This window comes from Manihot esculenta, chromosome 8, assembly GCF_001659605.2.
Source record: "Manihot esculenta cultivar AM560-2 chromosome 8, M.esculenta_v8, whole genome shotgun sequence".
Classification (NCBI taxonomy): domain Eukaryota; kingdom Viridiplantae; phylum Streptophyta; class Magnoliopsida; order Malpighiales; family Euphorbiaceae; genus Manihot; species Manihot esculenta.
This window is the reverse complement of record NC_035168.2, coordinates 26,645,697-26,663,295: the sequence shown is the minus strand read 5'-3', so window position 1 is coordinate 26,663,295 and position 17,599 is coordinate 26,645,697. Positions and strand designations below refer to the sequence as shown.

Here is a 17,599-nt window from a genome sequence, read left to right as displayed (position 1 = left end):
CAAAATCAAAATTGGCTATTATTTTAAGTTTTAAGGGCTTTCAATTTCACTAGGCACAATTTCATTTATCTAGTCCTAACTACAGGTCGATTTCAATCTGATATCAAGTTAGAATCTGATATCAAATAAATTTCCATTTGAAATTGTTTTAGTTCGAATTGTTCGAGATAAAAAAGATCAAATTTCAAAACAATTTTAAATTGGTTTCGGTTTCAATATAGCCCCAACTCGAAATGTTTTAACACTACAATGATATTAAACAAAAGGCAGACCTGGCAGAATTTCATTCCCATGTAACCAACCGATTACCCGCTCATTTCCCACTTTGAACACTACACTATTGCTCTTTGTTAATTTACTTTTTAAGTAGACAAGTTTATCCAATGCAAATTGAATTGCTTGACAGAACATTGAAATTGTCTAATGCAAATTGAATTGCTTGCCAGAACATTGAAATTATGTTTAACCAAACCAAACCGGTTGAAAGACAGAAATCTAATGTCTATAAATCCAGCGATAGGTCACAATTCACCATCCCATAGTTCGTCAATGGTCTTATATGCACCATAAGTTTCATGCACAAGGTTAAAACCCTTAACTAGCCTCTCCTGCAAAATTAAAGCCCAGAGTTTATCATCTAAAACAGATGTAAAGGACATGCTAGCATCTCATCTCGACAAAGCAGACTTAAACAATGAACACCCACAAGAACCCGTATGTATTCAATAAAAAACTATTCAATCAAACAATTCACTAGAGTAGACCATATTGTCGTCTCGTCAAAATCAAGAGAGAAATGCATATATCAAAGCCTTTACTGCATCTAGAAAAATTCATTTGCAAGAAAAGAATTCAAATAAATTTTTATACAATAATGTGTAATTTCGATTTCTTTTAACATATTTTTTTAAAGTTAAAATGAATTGGATCCTTTCATTCCAAACATAAGCCTAGAAAAATTTACTTGCAAGAAAAGAATTCAAATAAATTTTTATACAATAATGTGTAATTTTTATTTCTTTTAACATATTTTTTTAAGTTAAAATGAATTGGATCCTTTCATTCCAAACATAAGACTGACAAATAGAAACTAGTTTTGCAAATTAGTTTTGCTATTACACCTACAGCTCTAGCTAATAGTCCATTATATCCAAGTGTGATTTGTCTGATATATATGGAAGTGTCCAAGGGCACATTGATTAAAGCTCATACATGAGTGGTAATCCTATATAGCAGTTGACACCCAAGAATTAACAAAAACAAGAAGGTAATTAAGCTCAATCTTAGCATCAACATGAGGGTAATATCTTAAATTTATCAAAAACAAAAAAAAATGAGAAACATGGATAGGAACCATGCTACTCATTTGATGGACTTGTGGCAGATGCTAGCATGCGTCTAGAATCCCACATCTAACAACTACAAAAATTTTAATAGGTTTAGAAGGGACATGGGCTTACTAGGGACCTGGGCCAAGTAACTACAACCTTTTAGCAACAGCTGGTCCTAATCTTAAGCAAGCTCATTCTCACTCATTGACTCTTGACTCAAGCCCACCCTCTACCCCTTCAATTCAAAATTGTACAGGATGCTACTATGCTATAGTTGAAATGAAGCTACTAAGAGAAGTAGCATACATGAAGGGTGTGAATGGTGAATGAAAGACTTAGACATTGGAAAGAAGATAACTGCAAAATATTACTGACCTGCCCAATTTCAGAGAACTTGGAAAACAAATCTTCAGGAATGGACCAATCAAAAACATCAAAATTTTCCCTAATCCTTGCATCATTTGTGCTCTTGGGAAGTACACTATGACCCATTTGGAGACCCCATCGAAGAGCCACCTGTGCAGGAGTCTTCCCCAATTTCTCTGCCACCATTTTGAGAACTGGATGTTTGAGAACCTCGACCTCTTTCCCTGAACCAGGAGAGCCCAATGGTATGTACCCCTGAAACAGGAAAATTGAACAGAATCTTATATGCAAAATCAACTTGTACATGTCTGAAAAATGAAAGCAACAAAACAAAAGAAATTAATCAATTTGCATCAAAGCCGCTGCTCGATATTAATGTCATCATGGAAAAATTTATTATGAATGTTTCTTCTGCAAGAGCAGGAAACAACAACAGTGTGCACTCACAGATAGGTGAACCCCTTTGGATTTACAGAAGGCATGAAGCTTTTCTTGCTGCCATACGGGATGGCATTCCACTTGGTTTACAGCAGGAGGTACCCGTGCAACCGCCAACAGATTCTCAAGCTTCTTTGATGAGAAATTACTAACACCAATAGCTCTAGCTTTGCCAGAATCATAGATCGCCTCCACTGCTCTCCATGTACTAGTTATGTCTGGTTGGGTAAGGTTTTCAGGCCACAAGCCTCCCTTTTTCATGCTGACAGGCCAATGGATCTTCAAAAGGTTTCAACACATGCTGTTAGAGAGAGGGAAAAAGTAGATTTACAATAAAGAAACTGAGAAGGATGCTGGTATGACTCCCAAGTCATTGTTTAAAATTTATCTGGAAGCACATCAAGGAATAATTTAATAGTGAACTCTTAAGCCAAATGATCAAAATCAAATATTATATTTATGCAAGAATTTGTTTTCGATAGGAAAATTAAGTGATAAAGTGAAGCTTAGTTTAGTATCAATACAAGGTATAGATCAACATAGTCAAGTTGCAAGTCATGCAAAGTTCTGCTCAGTGCCTCTGGAACATCTTCTGGCGCATGATCAGTGTTCCTGCAGATAATTATAATGTTTTACCGCATACTGAATTGAATTTTGTTGAATGATAATATTTGTTGTTGTATCACAATAAAGATTACAACCTATTTATACATGAGAGACGGTATCTAAACAGGAAGGAAAATCAAGCCTATGATTATACAATTCCTAAGATTAAGTAACTAACCCATCTATCAATATTTACTTCCTATATTAACATATTTACTTCCTATAACCTATAACACTCCCCTTCAAGTTGGAGCATAAATGTTAATCATGCCCAACTTGTTATATATATAATCAACTCGAGTTCCATTTAGAGCTTTAGTGAATATATCTCCTAATTGTTCTCCAGTTCGGATATGTCCTGTTGATATTATCTTTTGTTGGATCTTTTCACGAACAAAACGATAATCAATTTTAATGTGTTTAGTCCTCTTGTGAAATACTGGATTGGAGACAATGTGAATAGCTGCTTGATTATCACACCACAACTTAGCAGGCACCGAATTTGTGAACCCAACTTCTTCTAATAGTTGACGTACCCACAAGACTTCACAAAAAGCTTGTGTCATGGCTCAATATTCAGATTCAGCACTAGAACGGGAGACCACATTTTGCTTCTTACTTTTCCATGAGACCAAGTTTCCTCCCACAAAAACACAATACCCAGTAGTTGACCTCCTATCAACCTTTGAGCCTACCCAATCAGCATCAGAAAAGCATTCAATATTTGAGTGCCCATGGTTACCGCCCTCGCCCTGGACCCCTTTAAGGTAACAAAGAATCTGTCCCAAAGCATGCCACTGGGCAACCGTAGGAGAGGACATAAACTGACTTACCACACTCACTGAATATGCAATATCAGGATGAGTCACCATCAAATAATTCAGCTTGCCAACTAATCTTCTATACCTTTCAGGATTTGCAAATGGCTCACTGTCTTCTGTGGTAAGTTGAAGGTTAGTGGTCATTGGGGCACTACAAGGCTTACCACCCAATTTTCCTATTTCTGCTAACAAATCAAGAACATATTTTCTTTGAGACAAGAAGATGCCTTTCTTACACCGCATAACTTCGATTCCTAAGAAATATTTCAATGAACCCAAATCCTTTGTATGAAACTGTGTTTTAAGAAATCCTTTTAGGGATGTGATGCCAGTAATGTCACTTCCTGTGATAACGATATCATCCACATATACTACAAGCAGAATTACTCCACTATCAGAATTTCTATAAAACATTGAGTGATCACACTTACTCATCTTCATTCCAAACTGTTGGACCACCTCACTAAACCTGACAAACCATGCCCGAGGACTCTGTTTCAAGCCATAAAGGGATTTTCGAAGTCTACAAACCTTGCCTGACTCACCCTGAGCAACAAAACCAGGTGGTTGCTCAATATAAACCTCCTCCTGAAGATCACCATGAAGAAAAGCATTTTTAATATCCAGTTGATGCAAAGGCCAATCATGTGTAGCTACCAAGGAAATAAACAATCGAACAGATACGAGCTTGGCAACTGGGGAAAATGTATCAGAATAGTCAACTCCATAAGTTTGTGCATAACCTTTGGCTACTAAACGGGCCTTGAGGCGAGCAACAGATCCATCAGGATTTACTTTCACTGCAAACACCCATTTGCACCCAATAGCCCGCTTTCTTGGGGGCAAGGACATCAACTCCCAAGTACCATTAGTGTCAAGAGCCATCATTTCCTCTTCCATTACAGCACGCCAACCAGGATGGGACAAAGCCTCAATAACAGTTTTGGGAACTGAAATAGAATCTAAAGCAGTAGCAAAACAACGAGAAGAAGAGGATAATTGATCATAAGAGACACAAGCTGAAATAGGATAAGTGCAAGTACGTTTACCTTTGCGAAGAGCAATGGGCAAACCCAAATCAGACAGTGAAGGATCAGTGGGAGCAGGATCTATCAACGAAGAAGCGTGCAGTGGAGCGGAGTCAGAGTCCTCTAAGCGTCTGGAATACACATGAAAGATGGGAGGGCGACCTGGCACATGAGCGAAAGGTGTAGGAGTAGTTTGAGGAGACAGAGAGCGAACAGTGTATAACAAGAGGTCATCTTCCTCCCCTTGAGTGTTATAAACAGATGATGGCGGAAAAAACGGAGTGCACTCAAAGAATGTTACATCCGCAAACACAAGATACCGATTCAAATCATAAGAAAAACAACGATACCCTTTCTGACGTCGAGAGTAGCCAAGGAAGACACATTTGAGTGATTTGGAATCCAATTTAGTAACTTGTGGACGAACATCACGAACGAAACAAGTACACCCAAAGATACGTGGCTCAATAGGAAACAAAGATTCAGTGGGAAACAAAATATTATAAGGAATATCACCATGAAGGATGGAGGAAGACATGCGATTGATCAAAAAACAAGCCGTGGATACAGCATCAGCCCAAAAACATTTAGGTACTTTCATTTGGAATAAGAGGGCTCTGGCTACTTCAAGAAGATGTCGCTTTTTTCTTTCGGCAACTCCATTTTGTGAAGGAGTGTCAACACAAGAGGACTGATGAAGAATCCTTTATTGTAACAAATAAGATTGAAATTCCCCAGAGAGATACTCTTTAGCATTATCACTTTGCAATATACGAATGGGAATATTGAATTGGGTTTGGATTTCAGCATGAAACGCACAAAAGATAGAAAATAATTCAGAACGACTCTTCATTAAAAATAACCAAGTAGTACGAGAGAAGTCATCAACAAAAGTAACAGTACTTAAAGCCAGACTTAGACACAGTAGGACAAGGACCCCAAACATCTGAATGTACTAACTCAAAGGGGGACGAAGTCCATTTGTTGACTCGAGACACTGAAAGTAAATGATAATGTTTAGCAAATTAATAAGACTCACAATCTAAAACAGACAAAGAATGAAACTGTGGATATAACTTCTTCAAAGCCGAGAGAGAAGGATGCCCTAAACGATAATGAACATCAAAAGGTGTTAAACGCCTGGAGCATACAAGAGATCTAAGTAGTTGTTGTTCCAAGATATAGAGACCCTCTGACTCACGCCCTCTACCAATAATCTACTTCGTCGAAAGATCCTGAAAAATACAGTGATCAGGAAAGAATGAGACACAACAATTCAATGCACGAGTGAGTTTACTAACAGAAAGCAAATTAAATGCGAACTTAGGGAGACATAACACAGAGGATACAGAAAGAGAAGGGGTTAAGTTGACATGACCAGAACCCATGACAAAATATTTAGTACCATCAGCAAAAGTAACATAAGAAGGCGATGCATGAGACTCAAGATTGGACAAAAGGGTAGAATTACCTGACATATGATCAGTAGCACCAGAATCAATAACCCATTTAGAGGATGAAGATACAAGACATGCAGTAGAGTTACCTGACTCGGCAATTGCAGTGATAGAGGAGGAATTAGAGGATTTCAGAGATGTCTGGTATTGGATGAATTGTGCATACTCATCTGCAGATATCAAAATTCCCTGATCTGAAGGGGCCTTAACTGCCATATGCGCCATTTGTGTGCGCTGATTCTTATTCTGTAGAACAGTACCCGTGAACAGTGCCCGTGAATAGTGCCGATGAACAGTACCGAGAAAAAAAAACCACCTCCACCCAATACACGAACGGCAAACAAACCTCAGATTTGACAAGGGGACGATGTGGCAACTCCAGCGACAGTGAGATCCAAATGTTACCTTTTATGGGTAACTCAAATGAATAGAGCTCTAAGTCTCCAAAAAAAATTTAAAACTTGACGAGAGAGGAAAAAAAATTAAATTTCTACGAGAAAGGCTCTGATACCATGTTGAATAATAATATTTGTTGTTGTATCACAATAAAGATTACAGCCTATTTATACATGAGAGATGGTATCTAAACAGGAAGGAAAATCAAGCCTATGATTATACAATCCCTAAGATGAAGTAACTAACCCATCTATCAATATTTACTTCATATATTAACATATTTACTTCCTATAACCTATAACAAATTTGAACATAAATTCGAAAATTTCTCAATTTTACACAAGCCCAATAGACCTCCATGTCAGTGCAAAATTCATAAAACTTCCTAGAAAAAGAAAACTAACAAAATGTGTTATAGATTATAGGAAGTAAATATATTAATATAGGAAGTAAATATTGATAGATGGGTTAGTCCCTTAATCTTAGGGATTGTATAATTATAGACTCGATTTTCTTTCCTATTTAGATACCGTCTTTTATATATAAATAGATTGTAATATTTATTATGAAAAACAACATCAAATATTATATTTCTACATGGTATCAGAGCCAGGTTTGTAGAGATTTATTTTCTTTCTCGTCAAGTTTTAAATTTTGGTGACTCAGGACTCCTGTTCTTTTGTGTTATCCATCTAGGATAATATTTGTCTCTCACCGTTCACCTAGAAAGGATGCCAAAGTCGCCTTGCAGCTCTCTTGTCAGATTTGTGATTCGTTTGCCGTTTGGGTGCTGGGTGAAGGCGTCTTTTTGATATTATTCATTTGGGTTACCCATAAAGAGTAACTTTTGGAGTAACTTTTGGAGATTTAGGGCTCTATTTATTTGGGTTACCCATAAAAGAGTAACATTTGGAGACTTAAGATTCTGTTCATTTAGGTTACTCACAAAGGGTAACATTTGGAGACTTAGGGCTCTGTTCATTTGGGTTACTCATAAAGGATAACATTTGGAGACCTAGCGCTCTGTTCATTTGGGTTACTCATAAAGAGTAACATTTGGATCTGTTCATTTGGGTTACTCATAAAGAGTAACATTTGGAGACTTAGGGCTCTGTTTATTTGGGTTATTCACAAAGGGTAACATTTAGAGACTTAGGGCTCTGTTCATTTGGGTTACTCACGTAGGGCTCTATTCATTTGGGTTACTCATAAAGGGTAACATTTGGAGACTTAGGGTTCTATTCATTTGGGTTATTCATAAAGGGTAACATTTGGAGACTTAGGTTTATGTTCATTTGGGTTATCCATAAAGGGTAACACTTGGAGACTTAGAGCTATGTTCATTTGGGTTATCCATAAAGGGTAACACTTGGAGACTTAAGGCTCTGTTCATCAGGTATTTTTCACGAGAATTATTCATCAAGTATTGTTCACGGGAATTATTCATCGGGTACTGTTCATCGGGGGTATTGTTCACGAGTACTGTTCATCGGGGGTACTGTTCACGAGTACTGTTCCTCGGGTACTGTTCACGAGTACTGTTCATAGGGTACTGTTCACGAGTCACCAGTACTGTTCATGGATTCGAAATTCTATTCACAGTAAGGCGTTTTACCAAGTTGAGAAAATGTGGTCTCCCGTTCTAGTGCTGAATCTAAATGCCGAGTCATGGCAAAAACCGTTTCTGAAGTTTTGTGGGTACGTTAATTATTGGAAGAAATTGGGTTTATAAATTCGGTATCTGTTAAGCTGTATGGGACGAGTTGATTATATATGTAACAAGTTGGGCATGATTAACATTTATGCTCCAACTTGAGGGGGGGAGTGTTATAGATTATAGGAAGTAAATATATTAATATAGGAAGTAAATATTGATAGATGGGTTAGTCCCTTAATCTTAGGGATTGTATAATTATAGACTTGATTTTCTTTCCTATTTAGATACCGTCTTTTATATATAAATAGATTGTAATATTTATTATGAAAAACAACATCAAATATTATATTTCTACAAAATGCATACCAAAGTTTGGAGGTGATAAATAATTCTTCACGTTTCACTAAACCATCTTCAACAACCTTCTTCAGAGCAAAACCAGTCTGCACGAGCCAAAAGAAATGATTAATTCTTCAATGAAAAAAAAAAAGAAAAAAAGAAAAAAGAGTTCCCTCGCAATTGTGAAAAGAAGAGAAGCCGAAAATTAGTAAGTGTAATTGGCTCTGTGTTGCAACTAAGAATAGAAAAAGGAAATAATACCAGAATTCTCAATATCTCATTAATCAATAGCATGCTCAGTACAAGAGAATCATATCCTTATAAGCATATAGAGATGATGCTCTCCCTCTCTCTCTCTGGACAGCTGGCTAACAAACTTCATGAGTCCCTATAAGACCGTTACACAAAAAACAAAAGAGGAAAACACTCTCCTCACTTCTCCTTTAACTCTCACCCATACGCACTGTTTCATTAACATATAAAATGCGCCGTTTTATTTAATTACACACAAGAATACCCACCACTCGAGATGCTCCTTGTCATCAAGGAATTTCCCAAGTGGAATCCACTGGAGAGCAATGCTGCCAATGAATGATCAACTGAGTGGCAGCCTTGTTATGGCAGTTGACAATCCTCCTTTCCAAAACGGCTTGAGGGATAGGATCCTGTTCACTGGCAAAATCAAGAATGTCAATGGAAGCAATGTATGAAGGATGAAAAGAAGCCTTCTTGAGAAGTGAAACATGAAAGACATCATGTATTTTAGCACCCTATGGTAATACCAATTTGTATGCAAATGGACCAATTTTCTCCAACACTTCATAGGGGCTATAGTACCTTTGTCTCAACTTAATATGCACCCTGGAAACAAAATGTTGGATAAAAGCCTTGAGCTTAAGAAAAACCATATCTCCAATCTGAAACTCCCTGTCAGTTCTGTATTTATCAGCTAAAACACAGCTAATTTCTTCATCCTATCAGCTGCAAATTCCTTATCTCTCATGAGAAGGTCAACAGCAGCTATATTGGAATCCTTAGGAAAATAAGGAATGTGCAATAGAGGAGAGTACCTGTAAAGAGCCTCAAAAGGAGACATTTTAATGGTAGAATGGTATGTTGTATTATACCAATATTCGGCCAGACTACCTCAGTCTGACCATCTGATTGTGGATGATAGGCAATAGAAAGGTTTAGTGAGACTTTCTGCAATTTGAAGACCTCTTGCCAAAATTGGCTGGTGAATAGTGGATCTCTATCACTAATAACTGTAGGCATACAATGCAGCTTGTAGACATGATCAAGGAATACTTGAGCTACTGTTTGAGCTATTGTTTTTGCAGAGTAAGGGTGCTGAAGGCCAATAAAATGTGCATACTTGGTAAGCCTGTCAATTACTACCATAATTACAATCTTTCCATTTGATTTCGAAGGGTCTCAATGAAATCCATAGTAATGTTGGTGAAGATAACCTTGGGTATGGGAAGTGGCTGCAATGTTTCTGGGTTTGCTACAGACTCATATTTATTCTTTTGACAGACCACACAATTTCTGACATACTACCTCACAATCTTAGATAAACCCTTCCAATATACCATAGAAGAAAGCCTGTTTTTATTTGCAGAGACACTTGAATTCCCCCCTAAAGCAGAATTATGATACAGCTGCAAGAATTTCTGCTTCAATTCAGTTGAATTCCCAATCACCAACTTGCCCCTTCTTCTCAATAGATCCTCAGTCCAGGAATACTGTGGGTGGGACTGTAGATCTTGCTATAATTCTTGAATAATTCTTTGGATAGAGGAATTGGTCTGCCAAGATCCTTTAATTGCTACTGTTGACTTATTTACTGATCCTAACTGATTCTAGGGATATGATTTGATTTTATTAGGATTTTTAATTATCTCTGTAATTATTATTTGATTATTTGCTTCCTGTTTAGATATAATTCTTTGTGTATATAGTAGTCATATAGACCAATTGTAAAGATTAATAGTGAAATACAAGAATTCGCTAAATTTTCTCAAAATTCTTCATGGATTCAGAGTTTTTTCCTAATTTTAGGGTTCAAATTCAATTTTTTCCTCTTTAGGGTTTCAAAACCCTAGATCAACCTTTTTTTAGTACGAACCCATCTAGGAGTCTTTCCTCCTCTCATCGCCGGCACTAGGACTGTCGCCAGCCGATCACCCAACTCCGACGCCGAAAAAGCCCGCGCGTGAGGCTCACGCGCCTCCCCTTCCAGGCACGTGACCAATCGCCTAACGCTGCTCCGAACACTCCGGCGACGATTCCGACCATCTTTCCAGCCTTCCTTTGCCGCTACCCGGTCTTTTGGTGAATCGATTGGGCTCTCTTGTGTGTACAACCTTGAGTACCTCCTATTCTTTCACGGTTCATAAATCTTTACTATGGCAGAAGGTAAAAAGGTCTCGATTCCTAACTTTGATTGCTTGTCCTCCGGTGCCACATCTAACTTTGTAAAGTCAGATAATGCTTCCTCTCTTAATAATGTTCCATGGATTATCGATTCTGGTGCGAATAAACACATGACAGATTCTTCTAAAGGCTTTCTCAATTATTTTCCTTCTCTAACCAAAGATAGTGTCAAAATTGCTGATGGCTATTTTACTCCCATATCCAGAACAGGTTCCGTTATTTGCATATCCAACATTAAATTATCATCCATCATTTATGTTCTCCACTTTCCTGTCAACCTTTTATCTGTCAATGCTATCACCAATGCCCTTAACTGTAAAATTGAATTCTTTTCTGATCATTGTGTTATTCAGGATCTTCGCACAGGAAAGAGAATTGGCAATGATAGGCTGCATGATGGCTTATATATGTTGGAGGGTGATCTAGGTTCTTCAATATCTCAAGCCTGTTTTGGAGAAAATAAGGATGTCAATCAGGAAAAAATACAATGGCACAGACGGTTAGGGCATCCATCATTTTTTGCCTTAGAAAAACTTTATCCTAATTTGTTTACTAGAACTCAGTTTGATTCTCTATTTTGTGATGCTTGTGAGTATGCTAAACACACTAGAACATCCTATCCTTTTAGTCATAATAAAAGTCAAATTCCTTTTGCGACTATTCATTCTTATGTTTAGGGGCCTACTCAAATTGTCTCATTGTCTAGTAATCGATGGTTTGTCACCTTTATTGATTGTTGCACTCGAATGACTTGGGTCTATTTGATTAAAGCTAAAAGTGATGTCTTTTCTTGTTTTCAATCCTTTCATAAGATGGTTTGTACTCAATTTGATACTAAAATGAAAATTTTGAGAACTGACAATGGAAGAGAATACATGGATAGTAGCTTTTCTGCTTATTTGGAGAGTAATGGGATAGTACACCAGACTAGTTGTCCTTATACTAGTGCTCAAAATGGCGTTGTTGAGAGGAAAAATAGGCATCTATTGGAGGTAGCTCGATCTCTTATGTTCACCATGAATCTACCCAAAAAATATTGGAGAGATGCAATCCTTGCATCTACTTATCTTATCAATAGAATGCCTCTCAAGACCCTTGACTTTATGAGTCCTTTAGCGGTTCTACAAGAGAAGAATTCATACATTGTTCCACGAAAAGTATTTGGGTGTATTTGCTTTGTCCATACTAGGACGGCAGGGTAATTGGATCCCAAAACTCTTAAATGTGTGTTTGTTGGGTATTCTCCAACACAGAAGGGATACAAGTATTATCATTCTCTCTCTAGGAAATACCTAGTCAGTATGGATATTACTTTCTAAGAAACTGAATCCGCTCACCTCTTCAAGGGGAGAATAATGAGCAAGAAGAGGTGATCCCGAATTCTGTGATTCTGAATGATATGGTTCAACTAGAAAGTTTGAGTTCTAATAGACAGGGGGAGATGTCCAATCAGGGAGAGAGAATTGGTCGTTTGGACAAGCTAGATTTGAGAAGGTATTCGAGGAGAAACAAGGCAGAAGAAGCCATTATGCAGTCTACTCAAAGTCAAGAATCTTCTTCTGGTGAGTTACCCACAACTCTTGAATGCTCCAATGACTTAGATAAACCTATTGCACAAAGAAAAGGGGTCAGATCTTGTACAAAAGACCCTATTTCTAACTTTTTTTCTTATGAATCCTTGTCTCCTTCCTATAGAGCATTTGTCTTGTCTATTTCCTCTGTGTCTATTCCACAGGATTGGAAGAAAGCTCTTGCAGATCCTAAATGGAAGGAAGCAATGATTGAAGAGATGAAAGCATTGGCAAAAAATGAAACCTGGGAGCTTGTCACTCTCCCACCTGGGAAGAAACTCGTTGGCTGTAAATGGATATTCACAGTGAAACACAAAGCTGATGGCACAATTGACCGATTTAAGGCCAAATTAGTTGCTAAAGGATTCACCCAAACCTATGGAGTGGATTACCAAGAGACATTTGCCCCAATTGCAAAAATGAACTCAATCAGAGTTCGGTTATCTTGCGTAGCCAACTTGGATTGGGACTTGCAACAGTTTGATGTGAAGAATGCTTTCCTCCATGGAGATTTAGAGGAAGAAGTGTTTATGGAAATTTCTCCTGAGTTTGCTGATGAGAAGAAACAAGGAAAGGTGTGCAGGTTAAAAAAGGTTTTGTATGGTTTAAAATAATCTCCCAGAGCTTGGTTTGACAGGTTTAGCAGAACCATGATGTCCTTTGGTTACCAACAAAGCAATGCTGATCACACTCTGTTTATTAAACATCACAAGGGTAAGATCACCCTTCTTATTGTGTATGTTGATGATATAGTGGTGACAGGTGATGACAAAGAGAAAATGGCTAAACTAAAGAGGTTGTTGGCTCAGGAATTTGAAATCAAAGATCTAGGAAAATTACAATATTTCCTAGGTATCGAGGTGGCTAGATCAGAAAAATGAATTTTCATCTCCCAAATAAAGTACATTCTGGATCTTTTGAAAGAAATTGGTATGATGGGGTGCAAACCAGCAGAATCTTCCATTGAAAGTAATCACAAGCTGAAAGCAGGAAGTGGTGAGTCCATGGATATTGAAAGATACCAGAGATTGGTAGGAAGGTTGATTTATCTCTCACACACTCGACCGGATATAGCCTATGTTGTTAGCTTAGTCAGCCAATTCATGCATGACCCTCGCGAAACTCATATGCAGGTTGTACTTTGCATCTTGAGATACCTAAAGTCTGCGCTAGGGAAATGGCTTCTTTACTCCAAACATGGTCACCTTCGAGTTGAAGCTTTTACAAATGCAGATTGGGCAGGATCTCTCGATGACAGGAGATCCACCTCTGGCTACTGCACAGTTGTGGGAGGGAACCTTGTCACCTGGAGGAGCAAAAAACAAAGTGTTGTTGCTCGGTCAAGTGCTGAAGCACAATACAGAGCAATGGCCCAAGGTGTGTGTGAACTCTTATGGTTGCAGAAGTTATTGAAGGAGTTGAGGTTGCCCAAGAGAGACAAAATAACTTTGTATTGTGATAATAAAGCTGCTATAAGTATAGCACAAAATCCAGTCCAACATGACCGAACAAAGCACATTGAAATTGATCGACACTTCATTAAAGAAAAATTAACAGAAAGTGTCTTGAGCTTAGTTCATGTGACTTCTACTGGGCAACTTGCGGATGTGTTTACTAAAGGGCTCAACAACAAGATCTGCCATAATCTAATTTACAAGTTGGGCATGTGTGACATCTTTGCATCAACTTGAGAGGGAGTGTTGACTTATTTGCTGATCCTAACTAATTCTAGGAATATGATTTGATTTTATTAGAATCCTTAATTATCTTTGTAATTATTATTTGATTATTTGCTTCCTGTTTATATATAATTATTTGTGTATAAATAGTCGTGTAAACCAATTGTAAAGATTAAGAGTGAAATACAAGAATATTCAAAATTCTCCCAAAATTCTTCATAGGGCAATTATGGAAGGGTCCATAATCCATGGTATGCCAATCCACCTGCTTAAGATGAAGAACATTCAGAATTCCCCCAAACACAGGTTGTTCTCCTCTTAATATGTGTTCCCTACCATTCAATTCAAATGCCATCTTGAGTTCAGCAAAATTCCATTGCATTGTTCCAAGAGTCCTTAACCACTGGATTTCCAGAATCAAATCATATGACTCTAATGGTAGCAAAAATACTTCTGCAGTAAACTCCTGACACTGCATTTGCCAACTAAACTTATTACATTTAGAATCATAGTGTGTTTGCTTGTCCATTGGCTATTTCTACCCACAAACCAGGAACAGGAACTACTGAATTTTGCAATTCAGAAGCTAATTTATCATTAAGGAAGTTGTGAGTACTTCCGGTATCTATAAGAATTTGCATTCTCCTTCTGCCAAAGAATCCCCTAATGATCATGGTCTGATTTCCCCCTGTTCCCCATAATGCATTTAAAGAGATCTGAGCTTGTTGTATACAATATTCTTCTGCTTCAATGTCTTGAATCATAGTGTCTAGCTCACCTTCATCAATTATCTCCTTCACTTGCAACACAAAGAGCTGTTTCTTTTTGCATTTGTGGCCAGGAATATACCTCTCATCACGCCAGAAACAGAGGTTTTTAGCTCTCATTTCATCCATCTCCTTACTGGTCAGAGTTGTTGGAATTCTCCTGGGTGGATTAATAGGCTTGGTTTTTGACTCATTTGGGTGGTAGAAGAATTAATAGATGTCTTAGGAAAGGTGTTTGAGGCACTGGAGGTAGTTAATGTTAAGGGCTTATGATAGGATGAGGTATTTGGTGTTTGGTTTTGATTAAAGGTCTTACAAGTGGGTCTGGATTTCTGTCGAAGAGCTGCAACACTCTGTTATCTTAGAAATTCAAACCCACAAAGTAAAATCAATATTTCCATGTACTAATATGCTAGAATTTTCTAGCCCGGTTGGAATTTGGAATAACTGAAGAAAGCAATCTCCAGTCCAGCCATCGATTCTTACTAAATTATACAAATTGTTTGAGGGTAAGAGAAGCCAAATAATCAACTGAAAATTATCCAAAATGATCACCTCTTTCTCGTTCCCATACATTTGAGCACAATCGATGTGTCGATATCCGACCTGCAAGTCACAAAGTTCTTTGACAATACGTTAGTAGACCAAAGTTATAGTGATGGTGTCACTAAGCGAGCGGAGCATCATCGGTAAATTAATTCAGTTTTGAAGAATTCTTCAGAAAATGTAAATACAGTACCTTGACAGCGGCGGTGATGGCCTCGACGATGGCGTCAGGGGCAGCCTTCCATGTGCCTAACCCAATGGAGGGGATTTTGGCTCCTGTCTTTAACTCAAAATATCTAATTGATTTCGCCATTAGTGAAGAAAACTGAGAAAATTGACAGAAACAGTGTTCTTGCTTTATGTATCTTCAAGTTTCACAAACAGTTGAAATGGACATATTCCGTCGACTGCATTGGAGGTTAACGCTTTCTTGTTTTTTAGCCAAGTGCCGTGGCACTAACAGTTTAGGTTGCCTTTGGTATCGATTTCTTTTGTTTTTTTTTTCCTCAAAATTAAAAATAATTTTTTTTTATTATTTACTTTTAAAAACCTAAAAACTGTTCAGATAAAAATAAATATAAATTTTTATATAAAAATAAATATAAATTTTTATATAAAAATAAGAAATAAAATATTTTTTAAATATAATATTTAATAATAAAATAATAATATAAATTAATTTATAAATAGTTATGGATTTAAAAATAAATAATAAATTATGTTTACATATATATTATAAAAAATTATTTTTTAATTTTTATAATATAAAAAAATTTATTAATTAATATTTTAATTTTGAAAAATACATTAATTAAAATATTTTTAAAATTTTAAAAAAATTATTAATTACTTTTTTTATTTTAATTATTAAATATTATAAAAATAAAAGTTATTATTTATTAAAAAATATATTAAAATATCTTTAAAATTTTAAAAAATTTATTAATTATTCCTTCCATCAATTTTAATTGGTACTTGTTATAAAAAAATTTCAAATGTCTTTAATATAATGAATTAATTAGTTAACACTTTTATAAAATTGATTGACTAACTAATAAATTTCTAAACTAGATAATAAAAATATTTAATAGTTAAAATTAATAAAAAAATTAATTAGTATATTTTTAAATTAAAAATACTAATTAAGAAATTTTTTCATATTATATATGAATTAAATAACAAAATTTTCATAAAAAAATTAAAATGCATTTAATATAGAAAAATTAATTAGTATGTATTTTATAAAATTGAAGAATTAATTAAATAATAAAATATTTAATAATTAAAATTAATGAAAGGGTTAGTAATATATTTTTTACCATTTTTATTTATTTTTAAAATCAATAAATTAATTAATGAATTTTTTTAATTTAAAAAAATTAAATAATAAATTTTTTTAATAATAAAATAAAAATATATTTTATAAATTAATTAAAATATATATTTAAAAGTATAAATTTGAATGATGGGTAAAATTTTAAAATTTTCAATAATAATTTAATAGAAATTGTAAAGAAAAATAATATTTTGATAGAATATATAATAAAAAAACTAATATTTATAATTTTGTTTTTATTTTAAAAACGTTAATAATAAGTAATAAAAAAATTAACACTATTAAATAAATAAATTTTATGTTTTTTTATGAAATAAAAAATAAAAAATAAAAAACCACAACAATAACAAATTCACCTTAACATATGGCCAAATCATAGCTTTGACATAATTATTCTTTTTTCAAAAACAATCAAACCAACCATTAAACTTTCATCAAAATTTAAATAAGTTGGATTCAATTTTCTTAATCAAATTACTTTCTAAACTTTAAATTTAGGGATAGATTGGATGAGTGCTAATCTAGTAAAATATATATTTTTTACTAATAAAATGTTATTTTAATAATAAAATATTCTTTTTTTAATTTAAAACATTAAAAATTTAGTATTTTAATTTGAAATAATTTTTAAAATAATTTTTTTTCACAATTTACTCTAATGTTTTTACTGTTGATATTTAAATATTATAATTATTATAAATAAACATCTAAAATATTATATATTGATTCCTAAATATTATATTTATTTACAAATAAATCCATATATTTTATCAAACAATCTCTAATATAATATATTTAATTATGATAAGTATTTTTTTATCCATA

At 35.1% G+C, this 17,599-nt stretch overlaps 1 protein-coding gene across 3 annotated transcripts; it reads right to left on the bottom strand.

Moving 5' to 3' along the window:
- Positions 1 to 375: 375 nt before the first annotated feature.
- On the bottom strand, positions 376 to 15,882 carry LOC110621276 (NADPH-dependent aldo-keto reductase, chloroplastic). Of its 3 annotated transcripts, none has more exons than XM_021765492.2 (7): positions 15,632 to 15,880; positions 15,448 to 15,498; positions 8,467 to 8,543; positions 2,660 to 2,747; positions 2,145 to 2,414; positions 1,707 to 1,952; positions 376 to 608 (listed from the first exon to the last, which is right to left on the bottom strand). In XM_021765492.2, exons 1-7 carry the CDS (start codon positions 15,749 to 15,751, stop codon positions 522 to 524), a joined length of 939 nt encoding a protein of 312 aa, XP_021621184.1. In that variant the 5' UTR covers positions 15,752 to 15,880; the 3' UTR covers positions 376 to 521. The 3 variants fall into 3 exon arrangements, with proteins under 3 accessions (XP_021621184.1, XP_021621185.1, XP_021621187.1); XM_021765493.2 differs by having other exon boundaries at positions 15,448 to 15,515; positions 15,632 to 15,759; XM_021765495.2 differs by lacking the exons at positions 2,660 to 2,747; positions 8,467 to 8,543 and having other exon boundaries at positions 15,632 to 15,882.
- Between the last annotated feature and the right edge of the window lie 1,717 nt (positions 15,883 to 17,599).